This window comes from Ptychodera flava, chromosome 6 (assembly GCF_041260155.1).
Source record: "Ptychodera flava strain L36383 chromosome 6, AS_Pfla_20210202, whole genome shotgun sequence".
Lineage (NCBI taxonomy): Eukaryota > Metazoa > Hemichordata > Enteropneusta > Ptychoderidae > Ptychodera > Ptychodera flava.
This window is the reverse complement of record NC_091933.1, coordinates 27,441,724-27,454,191: the sequence shown is the minus strand read 5'-3', so window position 1 is coordinate 27,454,191 and position 12,468 is coordinate 27,441,724. Positions and strand designations below refer to the sequence as shown.

The 12,468-nt window shown below is 37.4% G+C and overlaps 1 protein-coding gene across 13 annotated transcripts in view; it reads right to left on the bottom strand.

Annotated features, from left to right (window-relative positions):
- LOC139135365 (serine/threonine-protein kinase B-raf-like) overlaps window positions 1–12,468 on the bottom strand; it is a 68,689-nt gene that overhangs the window by 15,415 nt on the left and 40,806 nt on the right. For 6 of the 13 annotated variants that reach the window (XM_070702715.1, XM_070702717.1, XM_070702722.1 and 3 more), the window contains exons 3-8: window positions 9,531–9,728; window positions 8,750–8,902; window positions 5,670–5,726; window positions 4,988–5,139; window positions 3,253–3,318; window positions 738–999 (exon numbers count right to left, since the gene is read on the bottom strand). In XM_070702715.1, coding sequence (XP_070558816.1) covers window positions 738–999; window positions 3,253–3,318; window positions 4,988–5,139; window positions 5,670–5,726; window positions 8,750–8,902; window positions 9,531–9,728 — 888 coding nt within the window. The remainder of the gene's footprint in view (window positions 1–737; window positions 1,000–3,252; window positions 3,319–4,987; window positions 5,140–5,669; window positions 5,727–8,749; window positions 8,903–9,530; window positions 9,729–12,468) is intronic. The other 7 variants (XM_070702720.1, XM_070702723.1, XM_070702726.1 and 4 more) reach the window with 2 other exon arrangements.

Sequence of the window (12,468 nt, the reverse complement as noted above, 5' to 3'; positions counted from 1 at the left end):
AGGTTTAAAAAATTCTGAGACACACTTTAGAAGATCCTTAGGACAGTTTGCACTCACACAAATTTCAGCCACATATCTCAAAGCACTGAAACAAAACATAGGGAAAACCGATTTTTGAAATGTTATGCAAATTACCAGTCATGTGATAGTTATGTATACAATGGTGACACTATGGTAACCAAAATGACCCCCTATATCTAGGCTTTCTGAATATATATAATTTATGGGGGTTCTGAGCTTATTAACCACTAGAGAATTGTTAGCTTAAAAAGGTCAATTTCTTGTCTTGTACCCTTAATAGGTAAGTCAACCTCTTTCAGTCAATGTAGGAATTTTTGGCAATTTATTTGTATCAGCCCTATAACAGTACTTATCAGCCCTATAACAGTACACATCAGCCCTATAACAGTACTTATCAGCCCTATAACAGTACTTATCAGCCCTATAACAGTATGCAAGTACATATATAGGGGAACATACACCAGTACGTATCAGCCCTATACTACATGTAGTACGTATCAGCCCTATACTACATGTAGTACGTATCAGCCCTCTCCCTTGAAAGATTGAAGGGCTATCAACCATAACAATGTGGAATTTTCACAAACCTGTGATAATAACAGGACGAAAAATAAATGTACTACATCAATCAGTTGTCGTATTTCTTGTGATCATATCCACAGAAAAACAACATACTTGCCCAGTTCATTCATGAAAACACACACACCTAGACCTACCTCAAGCATTTGACTGTTATCAGCACCACCGATGACTAGATTAATGCTAGGGGCAGATATCGACCTCTCTCTGGGTAGTGTTGGCTTTGGTATCGTCTGAGGCTCCGACATTGCCGAATGCGACGACAGGGACATGTCCTCCATGGCCATGCCGGGGTCGTTCTGCTCGATGTCCGGTTCCAGATGAGCCGGTCCCCCAGTATCCCCACCCACGGTACCGTTCCTTTCAATACCCAACAACCTAAGTAAGGGAATATGCACACTGTTGGAAGGTGAGTACTTTTTGCAATAAGGAAGACCCGGAAAGTAATACGTGACTGTTGAAACAAGACAGGGTTAGTCGGTGCAGTGTGTTCAGAGTGTAGCTCGAGATAGACAGACAGAAAGCTGTGTATAAAGTGGTCATTCTTTCATATTAGCATATACTGTGTGTTTTTTCCATGAATGGACATTGCCGATTTCATGTCATGAGGTTAGCAAGAATGGAGAAATCAAGAATTATCATGATAAATGTTAGCATGAGAAATTTGGTGATGGTTAGGTGTTTCTGTTGAATGAGAGGTCAGAGGTTAAATTTATTGGCAGCACATTGTGAAGTTATATTGAGATTTGTGATGTTTACAACTACATGTATGGTTCCACTCCACATTCCTTTATTTATTAATGTTTTCATCTATTTATTTATTTATTCATTCTATCAATCATCTGATAGGTGGAAGCTCTGTTATTGGATAAGGTACTAGATTACTTCTGGGTACTGGCAGGAAGCAATGAGAAATCAAGTGCCCTGCTCAAGAAGCACAACACCATGGTGATGACCTAGTCTTGACCTCCCAACCATCCTATGATCATGACCCTGGGTATCCTGGGTCACACCTGGGTCAGTGAATCTAATACACTGGTCCATGTATGAACTACGATGACATCTCCTCAGTACTTTTGAAAAAATAATTTTATGTGATAGGTGGAAGCTCTGTTATTGGATAAGGTACTAGATTACTTCTGGGTACTGGCAGGAAGCAATGAGAAATCAAGTGCCCTGCTCAAGAAGCACAACACCATGGTGATGACCTAGTCTTGACCTCCCAACCATCCTATGATCATGACCCTGGGTATCCTGGGTCACACCTGGGTCAGTGAATCTAATACACTGGTCCGTGTATGAACTACGATGACATCTCCTCAGTACTTTTGAAAAAAGAATTTTAATGGAACAAGAACTGACATCTCCATTGAAAAGAATTGTCAGTTTGTTTCCGGTCAATATTCATAAGAATTTTGGTTTTAAATGAGGTAAAAATGTTGCACTGTGGACACTTAGTTTCAACAATTAATGCAACTTGTTGGTTTTGCTGCAATGCCATTATGTTACAGTACAACAATCAAACATGGCAATGCAAATGTTTGTGGCAGCAGCACACAATTTCAAATGACACACATGGGAGGAAGCAACTGTGTCACAGTTCACAGTGCAGCAGACAACAATCATGAAGATTTAGTTTGTTCATCTTGCCAGACATCTACCTTATTACAGCTACAACTGATACTCTTGAAAGGCACTACCAGTATATTGATGTTTCAAATGTACCAACACTTCAACTTTCTCTAAGCTTTAGAAATACAGCTTTCTGATGGGGCTTTTTTTTGAAGGATCACTTCAAAGAATTGGCTTTACAAATGACACTGAACAATGCAATCAACATTCAGAGAAAATGTCAGTCAATCACTGTATATTGATAAAAAACAACAGGGTAGGGGGAAAAATATTTGAGCGCTACTACCGGTATTTGTAAACAAATTAGAGGAAATGGGTATGTTGATCATTGTCTATTTAAACATGTTTTTGGTGAGACCAATAATCTATGACTACTCTGGTGAGGCACTCAAAAAATGAGGAGTGTGTTCTCTTTTTGGTGTGAAGTTAGTGACAGACTTCTATACACATACACGCATACATAACACGCACACACACAAGTACACACATTGTACGCATAATAGTCATACTATCCACATGCTTATATCCACACACTGATGTAAAGCATGCCACCATCAGGGATTGAAAAATTCACATGCAAGTTAATGAAAGAAATGAAATGAATGACAAGCTTAAAGAAAATGAACAAGGAGAAATCAACAAGCAGGAAAATATGTCTCCTTTTCTTTTTTCCGGGGTCTCCCTTATTGCCAGCTTGATAATATTTCTTAATCGTAACCTACCAATATCGGCAAACCTCAGGTTTCCCAACATTGCGTAAAAGAAAATATGCCCATAACACATCTGTAAGAACGACTGAAACATTAATCATGCAAAAATAAACTCAACATGAAAAATATACAAACATGGTCTATAATCGACAAAATGAAATGAAGGGGGGGGGGAAATAAATAATTATTGAGAAAAAATTGTAATATCATGCAATACATGGGATTCTTCTTATCAGATAAAGGATTTAAAAAAAATTGGGAAGCATGCAAATGTATCCTTCATCCCCACGATAAAATGACTGTATTTTACCTGTCCTGGGTAAAGATTGGATGACTATACACTTTTAAATAATTATAAGTTCCTCTATTGAATCTTCTGAAATCCAAAAAAGACACATGACTGGAATGTTGGAACTGAGCTCACAAGTCTTTCCAGCGAGTTTGTATCAAAAGTGAGTGGCAATGTTGGATGCAAGTATCAAGACTGTATTAATTTGACATCTGCAAGAATTTTTTTTCGGGGGCGCAGTCTTTAAAGTGACAGAAGTTGCTGTCTTTTCACGTCATTTTGATTATTTTTGTTTCATATGAGCATCTATTCACTGAAACATGCCAAATTATCACTTGTTTCATCTGTGCTCCCTCCCTCCAAGCTTGTTCGTAGGTAAATGCTTCCATGACATACCAGAAATTATGTCATTAGCATATTTACATATTATGCATATACGCAAGGTGTGAGTAGTGCTCTGCTGATTCTTAATTCAGCACGTTTCAGTGACCAGAACAGCATAAACAAAATTCAAACACGAAACAAAAATAACTGGGATAAAAATTTGAAAAGATAGTGACTTTGTCCCTTTAAGGTATACAGGTTGAAAAGTGCTGCCATATCTAAGAGATAGTTCTCAATAGAAATGTAATTCTTGTACGGTGATAGATTGAGCTTCAAGAGTGCATGTCACGAAATGCTCTCCTTTTGTTACCACAATCACGCCAGCCGCACCCCATTAAAGTGGTGGCCATGTGGCACTGTGCCAGTGAGTGTGCCGATATCCCAGTATACACGGAGTAGGCAAGAAGAAAGAACCATGACAACTACTTTTCCCCATCAGAAAATTTGTACCTCAGTACAGTCGACATGCTTGTGCTGTCTCTTTGCCAATGCATGCATATTCAATGTTTGGATTTCAGAAGACCCTTGCAAAGCCTCAGACTACCGGGACAGACAAGACTTGCAAAACTGGGTGAAAAATACTGTCTGTCAGAATAATTGTTTATTCTGTGAGCACTAGGCATTTTTGCTTTTTTATCACTACCAAGAATACCATAAAGTTGAGAAATGACGCAGTCTGAATCCACTCTCAATATACAAGTCAATACCGAGTAAGACAGAGTGATTTGAGAGGTTGCAAAGTTGAGAATTTATCTCAAGGAGACTGATAATCTTCTCTGAGATCTCTGAGCTTACTTTCATTCCATGCTTAAAACCTAGATGGGAAGTGGTATTACAGAATCAAGGCATACCAAAGAGTATTGATGTACTTTAGCATACCTAGTGATACAAACCGCACCCAACTTAGAAATTCTAGCCCTGTGGCATTTAACAAAGTGTATAATCTAAACAAATTTTCCCTTTAAACCACGAGCACATGCTGAACTAGAAGACAAGTACATACATCCTCATACAGAAATTGAATATATAAAAGAAAAGTTGAAAACGTTTTTTGAAAGGCTCAGGATGTGAAATGAAATTTTCACAACATTTTTGCACTAGACCTTATCTGTGCAATGAATACTTTTCTTCACCATCATCATGGACTTTCTCACTTTGGCCATAGAGGGCGATAATTGTGAAAACGAGCTCCATCAGGTTGGAGGGGACAGAGAATTTTTCTATGCTGCAGTAACACAGTGTTCAAATATATTACAGGGAGAAGTGGTTATTATCATATCATGGATGGAAAAACTCAAATTCAAAATGTTAAGATCTATTCTTTGCCAGAAAAACTGAAACTGTAGATAAATTATAATAGTTAGCAACTTACATTTTGTAAAAATTGTCTGACACGCAGAGAGCTGGAACACCCTGAGCACACCGCTGATGGAACTTGTAGCCACATGTCTGACATTTGAAGCCATGGAAGAGGAGACGGCGACAACTGTCACAGAAAGCTAGGGTGAAAAATGTTTTGCGTACCTGGCAGGAAACAAAAGAGACAAGGCTGTTGTTAAAAATGTACTAGGTAACACCTAGCAGGGGAATCAATGTCAATTTACGTCACCTCTTTGCTATTGAATCGTCTGATAAAATACTCTTGTCCTTTCAGAAGCTCTTGTTCCAAAATTTACCAGGAATAAAAGCGCGAATAAGCTAACTATCTCTCCCTTTGGAGGTTGACTCCAGCTAAAATCTTATGTGTATGATTGGACTCCAATGGCTTGGGTACAGGAAATCTACATGATATTCAGCAAAAGAATTTTTAAGTTGTGCTGGAAGTGATATTGTCACTGTGATTTGTCTGTTTAAGGTGATCTAGGGTACAGTGTAAGTGTTTCATTATCATACAAAAAAACCCTGAAAATCAGGATGACAACTTGCCGAAAAAGGATGCAAAAGTCAAGTATGGAAAAAAACAGACAGATCACTGTCAAAAAGACATACAAAACAACGCCTATGAAGTGACTACTAAAACTTATCATTTATCCTGCTGATTGTTCAATACTTACAAAATTATGTGATATACTGCTGGTTGCTTGGAAACTCTCATGGACTTCCACGACGAGCTGTAAGAGAAATGAAATGACCAACAAACATTCAATGACATTCACTTCCAACTGTCAAGGACAGGATCAAGGAAATGGAAATGGCAGAAAGCGGTTCGGTAACAAATGTGTTGTATGGGACGGCGCTGTGGTTGAGATAGAAAAATGAAGACATCAGAACAGAGCAACAGTTACTATGTATATGAATACCCTTTTTCATCAGCTGAGTCGACAATAAGGTACAACTTCAGCTCATTCATAATTTAAAACGCAATGTTCGTTCTAGCCAAACCAAAGTGCGTAAGTTCTTTTACAGTAATCTTGGGGGTTTTGATGTGAGGCAGAGGTAAAGAGCAAATCACGTATGCAAGTAACGTTTATCTAAGTCAGTATTGCACATGCTGTAAGGAAGTGAAAGTCCTGGATGAGATCACTTTAATTTACATAGTGTTCGAGTAAAAAAATCTAAGGTTAACAACCGAGAAGGGGGAAGTCCTTTTTCACTTGACCAGAGTCCAAAAATACTGATATATCTGTATATTACTTCCTTGTTAGAGCATTCACCTTGGTATATCAGATTGCTATTACACTGCACGCTCCGTCAGTGCCAACTTTTGGTGCAGTTTCTAGCATTTTTGCTCACTCTGTGCGAAAATAGTTTCTCACTCAACTCTCATCATCATGTTGAAATGTCTAACGTCCTATTTGTCAACACAGCTTGTAGGTGCGTGTTGTCTAATTGTATTGATCACAACTGAATTTCAGATGAAAATAGAATTCACATTGTCAACAGTGACATTGTGTACTCTATACAATGCATAGTGTTGGCAAAGGGAATAATTGCATTTCAATAATCAGGGTCCATACACACAAACTCACTTAAAATTCAAGAACTTTCAAGGATTTTTTCAGCCATTTTCAATGACTTTTGAATTCAAAAATACCATTTTCCAGGTAACATTTTAAAGATACATCATTTTCTATACATCATTTTATGTATCATTTTTACGTCATCATGACCAATTGTTTCCTAATTTTTGAACATTTTGGGAGGCATGTCAATTTTCTAAGATTTTACTGGACTCAATTTCATTTTTATAAGGACTTTTGGAGGGCTTTCAAGGAGGCTTTGAAATTCAAAGACTTGACGAGGCGTACAGACCTGAATTATATCATGCTGTGGACAGTAGTAACTTTAGTGACTGAGTATAATGGTTTAAAACTGTATCCAGATAATATATCACTTTTCATAAAACATAAAATAATTCAGCTGAGATATTGCTGAGACTGGAACGAGGAACACCAACTACAAAAGTAACCCACGTCAACCAACCAGTAATGCAAGAATTCACATGCAAGAAAACGCACAAGCGAGAGATGTAGCACCGAATTTATCCAGCAATATGTATCACCCGATATATTACACTCTATTATTAAACCAGGTCACTTGAGGTTTTTTTGTGTGTTTTGAGCAAGGTCGTTGACAGGTCCCTACCCCTAAGGGCTGTCCTAGAATGTCCTTTATAAAGTCCTGCATACTACCCAGTCATCTTTATTTATACCGACTGTACTCAAAAGGACGTACAGGGACTTCACAATGCTCAGTTTCTTCTCTTGATGTTCATCTAACTTTATCCCTAAAGGGAAAGGCGTTGAATATTGCCCGATATCTTTCACAGCCTGCAGTGACCTCTTGATAGGGTTCACTGAAATTCCAACGCGGCCATTCTATATGAAAGACACCGAACCCAGGAAATGTGCCGGCTTACTCCCAAATTGGCAATGAAAGCAGTCTGCAGTTTTCCTTTCAACACATTAAAAGAAATGCTTTCTATTCATTCCATACCATTTGAGAAGATATAGTCACTCATAAAATTTTGAGAATATGTGAATTTTACAACTTCGTGAGGGTCGCCCAAGTTTTGAAAATCTCACACAAAACACAGGAAATTTGTATCACGTATGAGTACGGATAGTTTTCAATCGGATGAGTGTTCATCAGTGATGTTCAAACTGTCCAATAACTTATACAAATAATTTTGTCTTCAGCAGATATTTGAAAAGTCTGATATTTGGAACCAAATGAATATCACTGTGAGTATGCATGCATGTATGTATGCAGATGTATATATGTCTGTATGTGTGTTTACATATATATATATATATATATATATATATATATATATATATATATATATGCACATACATGTATATGCATACATGCACAAATATGCGTATATACATATATATATATATATATATATATATATATATATATATATATATATATATATATATACATATATATATGAGGGTTGCCCACATTTTTTAAATATATACTATATATAATACATATAACACACACACACACACACACACACACACACACACATATACTGCAGAGCAGAGCAGCTTGTCATTTATGTGCATATTTACATTATTGCTGCTACATGTCTTGAAGCAAAAGAAACCTGTGCATGTCCTCACTGTAGACTATTCAAAGGATATTAAAACATGAATACGCTAACTCCTGGAGCACAGTGTATCAGGTAAATTTATCATCCTTGGAGTAAAAATGTCACATTATCACTGATGATCAGTCCCACAGGATGACTTTACTCAAGCTACTCTGTGAAACAGAGATTTTTAATTGGAGTCGACCTCTGATTGACATTCAGGCTGGGTATTAGTAGGTGTGCAAAAATACGGTGTGGAGATTGTGCCGGCCCATTGGGAATGCTTACAGGGTGAAGAATTGGCAAGGGGTTGTGCTGACACACGTGGACTGACATGTAGAGGTAAGTCAACAGAGCAACAATAAAGTCATTACTGAAACCAAAACCATTGCCCCCACCACCACAAGAACAACAACAACAAAAACGACAATAAAAACAACAACAATAACAATAATAATAATAATAATAATAATAATGAATATTGTGTTTCATCTTTATCATAGGAGGAGTGGCACTGTCTGGAGAAGCAAGACTGTTATGGAAGTATAGTTTGAATTGAAAGATATAACAGCAGTCTCTCTCACTAACCTCTTCCTCTTCAAGCCAAAGGATTTCCATGTCCCAGTCCACCGGCACTCGGGATTCTTTCCTGTAGACAAGGCAAGTGTCTGGGGAGTAGCCCCGCCTTGACATGGCCTTGAATAGCGACTCACGAAGAGTGAAGCCCTTTCTCGCAACGATCTTTTTCAAAATGCAAATGAAAAAGAGAGAAAAGATGGATATTGTCAAAATTATAATACCTTCAGTTTGACAGGATGACCTGCCATACTGGTCGCAGAATACGATGGCTCGACAGATGAACTACACTTTTGCATCTTGACATGTTTCATTCCGATTTTTGAATCTAGCACCTGCCCACAAAAGTTCACAAAATTTAAGTGACATAGTTTAGCAAAAGGGGCAGATTTTATTGGATTCATTTGAGAGCAAATGGCCAGCTTGTTTGCTTTGGAGATGAAAACATTGTATTTATAACAATATTAGGGAAAAATTCTGCAAGATGACAGACAAGTGTAATTAAATGTTTGGGGTTTTAAATGTCCCTTAGATCTAATGTTTGCCCGTTTTAATGACTTTTCAATCATGCGTAATGGAAAATACATTATCCGGCAAACTCTTTAAACACAGCATTTTATCATAGGACCAATGATTTTACACAACAAGGATTGTATAATAACTGTAACAGATGTATATAACAAGGGAAATATGCACACGTTTGCAAAAAAACAGCACACACAAATTAATGAAAGAGTTGCAAGAGAGTCAATAAATTTGTGACAGTAAACTTTTCCACCATGTTCACACTCACCGTAGTTCTCTGCTGGTTTGGCAGCCACACTCGGACCAGGTTACTGTGCGGTGACTTGGGCACCGTCGCTTTAGTTGCTGGGACTGGCAAGGGTGAAGGCTGAGGTGATGGCGAGGTGCGGCCATTGCTCATGCGATCTACCAGATCGTCTTTTTTCTGTTGGAGACTGCTAAGCTTCTCTGTGAGCTCGGTGTACTCCTGAAATATAAACAGCCAAAAATTTGAAACATGAATAAGACATGCAGCAAATGACATGTCGAAATGTTCCGTGGGCTATCATTCTGGAAAGCATCTATTGATACACATACAGTGTGCATGTAATCACATGCAAATAACTTACAATAAAGTGAAATACTGTCATGATATGTACCAATCCCATCACACTCCTATCACAGATATTTTTAGTATGAGACATTTTACTATTTTTGGAGAACAATCCATGTTTCTAAAGAAAGTAATAAATGTAATGATCATCAAATATTAGTGTTTTTTGTTCTGATTAGGTTCCTATTGGCCATCCGGAACTTATCAGGGTGTGGTTATAATTGTTGTCTATTCAGATTTCACACTACTGCTTTGTATGACCAATGATTGTAAGGACTTTGAAAACTCAGATTGCAAGTTCAATGTCACTATCATTTAGAAGTGATTGCTTTCTTCTATTAAAGTGTTGAAGCTCTATTTTCAACGGCATGTCTAATCCCCTGCTTGAGTTTCCCACTTTTTTAAGGTACACCACAATCAAGTTACAATTTGTTGTGTCATATAAAGACAGACACCAAAACTTTTTATACAACAACGAAACTCCATTGGCAACAGAACCAGATGCTAAAACAATGAACGCTTCTTAACATTCAAAAGGCTGATATTCATATCCTGGAAAGTTTTTCAGATTGTGCATTTTCGTCACGTCTCTGCGTCAGTGTCAGCCAGGGCAGATGCTGCCCATGATGGATCTGTCTGCCCTTTACCTGTCTGTCACAGATGAAATTTACAAGTTTTAAAGTAGTATTGATTGGTGGCTATTTTCAGGAGGTAACGTCGCTTAAACAATATTAATTGTCTCCGCAAACGATGTCACATGTGGCGCTTGCACTGATCACAGGTGTTAGGGGATGACAAAATAAACCTGGCAGGCACTGATTGATTGAGGATAAAAGGCAAAGCAGTTTTCAAACTGGGTAACAATGATGCATGAAGTGAAAGAAACTTCGAGCAGTTTTTATATAATTGTCATAATCTCTGTCAATATCACTGTTTCTTCCTGCAAGATATCGCACATATAATGTGAATTTAAATGAGCAAACCCAGCGGATGAATTGACTCTGGCGTGCCATATTGAACAGATGACAATCTGCATTTATTCAGATGTGGTATGTACATCGGGGACTCTGAAGTCATGAAAAGGTTCATACAAAGTCTACAAATTATGCTTCAAAAAAATGGGAAAAGGATGTAATGGATGTATGATGGGCGATTTCCTTCTTTGTCGTGTCAAACAAGTCCAACTACATCCACTCCCAGACACCTCTATCATGAAAATTTCAAAGTAGTACAAACAACAATTTGTGAAGAAATTTAAGTTAAATAAATGACTTCAAATGACTAAATACAAAAAGAATATTTAACAACTCAATCACTATTTTATTCAGCTAAGTATTGTTGTTTTTTGAAAACCTACATATCTGCTATTATCATCAAATCAATATGACTATAATGTCATAAGATACTTCGTATATGATGAGTATAAATCTTTACTGGACCAAAATGGCAAAAATTCTGAAACATGATTATGACATCACAAAAAAAAAAATGAGTGAGATCATTGAACTTGACAAAAATAAAACATTTTGACCAGTACCTTTTAAAAAGTTGTCGGTTGAATTCCCACCAACAACTATCTGATAGCCCCCTCCCTTTCTATCTTTGAAGAGGAGTAAAACTTGTGTAAAATCATGATATTTCATCTTGCAAAATCTGGACTTCAAAAATTGCTGGGGAGTAACATACTTGCCAAAAGAGCACAAAATGGGATGAAGCGTATTTTTCTTTTAAAATATTACAGGCAAGAAAATAACTAAAGTAGAATGACAGTATTTGAAGTGTTATCCTGATTGTCTGTGAAATGTGTACAGTCAGTATTACCGATTGCAACAAATGAAATTCAAATCAATAGGTCGTCATAAGGTGATTGCTGGGTAGAGGGGGTTCATTCATAACCATTTCTCTGTTAAATGAAAGCTATTTCTCCCCTTCTCATCATTGAATGATGCTGCCCTGACAGTTCAATACTTCAGGCAAACAAGTCATCGTTGATGACACAGTCCCCACTTGTTAATGGGTATTTTGATTACAGGTCCTCAGAGAGGATAGAGTCCTCTTCATTAGGTCTGTGATAAAAATACTTTTGAATGAATTTGCTTGATACATGTCTGAGTTATGGTTCAGGACATGAAAAAATCGTAAAAAATGGTCGCACAGTGGCCATATTGGATCGCATCACAAAACAAATTGATGTGCATAGCTATAACATTGGTCGATGTCCTTGTACCAACTTTGAATAAAATTGGTTGAAACATGCGGATATGCCTGAGAAATGGCTCTGTACATGAAAAAATCGTAATAAAATGGCCGCCTGGTGGCCATATTGGATCGTATCACAAAACAGATTGACGTGCATATGTATGACATAGGTCAATGTCCTTGTACCAACTTTGAATAAAATCGGTTGAGATATGCCCGAGTTATGGCTCTGTACATGAAAAAATCGTAATAAAATGGCCGTAGAGCGGCCATTTTGGATCGTATCACAAAACAAATTGACGTGCACAGCTATGACATTTGTCAATAACCTTGTACCAACTTTGAATAAAATCAGTTGAAACGTGCCTGAGTAATGGCTCTGTACATGAAAAAAATTGTAATAAAATGGCCGCCT